The following is a 782-nucleotide window of genomic DNA, read 5'->3' as shown; positions in this document are numbered from 1 at the left end:
GGACGCCCCCAACGAGGGCCGTGTGGAGATCTTCTATGGAGGCCAGTGGGGCACCGTGTGTGACAACCTGTGGGACCTGGTGGACGCCAGCGTCGTCTGCCGCGCCCTGGGGTTTGAGAACGCCATCGAGGCCCTGGGCATTTTTTTTTTCTGTGATTTTAATTGTAGCATTAGACTAAAAGGATAGTCTATCTATTTGCTCCCTTAGATTTTTCAGGCTTAATTTTACAAAATGGGAGGGCCTCCCACCCCCTCCGCCTGTGCTCACTCCCCTGCCCGTGGCACGTCATCCACGGGCTCAGCCTGGGCCGGGCCTCGGCCACAGCCCCTCTCCCGGGCTCTGACCTTCCTTCACCCGAAGGAGAGCTGAGCAGGAAGACCCCCGCACGGGGCTGTGACTCCTAAGCGGGAATAACCGAGATCCTTAGCTCGCTGGCCGCGGAACGGGCGGGGCGGGAGGAAGGCTGGCGGGTGGCACAGAGAAGCGGGAGCCCGCGGCCGAGTAGCCACGGCGAGCCCTGTAAAGACCCCCATGCTCAGGGCTGGGGATGCCCTCCCCGCCCCCGCCCCCAGCCAGCGAGGTGACAGCTCTTCGTCAGGCGTCCCGGGGAGCCCCAGCCCCTCCAGCGTCTGTCCTCGCTGTCCCCCAGGAACGGGCCCCATCATGCTGGACGAAGTGCAGTGCTCGGGGACAGAGCCCTCGCTGGCCAACTGCTCGTCCCTGGGCTGGCTGAGGAGCAACTGCAGGCACAACCAGGACGCCGGCGTCATCTGCAGCAACG

At 64.3% G+C, this 782-nt stretch overlaps 1 protein-coding gene across 1 annotated transcript in view; it reads left to right on the top strand.

The window, feature by feature from the left end:
- Position 1: 1 nt before the first annotated feature.
- The window catches only part of LGALS3BP (lectin, galactoside-binding, soluble, 3 binding protein), a gene marked incomplete at its 5' end in the record, with an annotated part of 5,636 nt that continues 4,855 nt past the window's right edge, over positions 2-782 (top strand). The window contains 3 exons of the mRNA XM_015562686.1: positions 2-140; positions 306-311; positions 645-776. Coding sequence (XP_015418172.1) covers positions 2-140; positions 306-311; positions 645-776 — 277 coding nt within the window. The remainder of the gene's footprint in view (positions 141-305; positions 312-644; positions 777-782) is intronic.

The sequence above is a fragment of the Myotis davidii genome, unplaced genomic scaffold, assembly GCF_000327345.1.
Source record: "Myotis davidii unplaced genomic scaffold, ASM32734v1 scaffold991, whole genome shotgun sequence".
Classification (NCBI taxonomy): Eukaryota; Metazoa; Chordata; class Mammalia; order Chiroptera; family Vespertilionidae; genus Myotis; species Myotis davidii.
The sequence above is the reverse complement of the archived record's forward strand: the minus strand, read 5'-3'. Positions and strand labels throughout refer to the sequence as shown.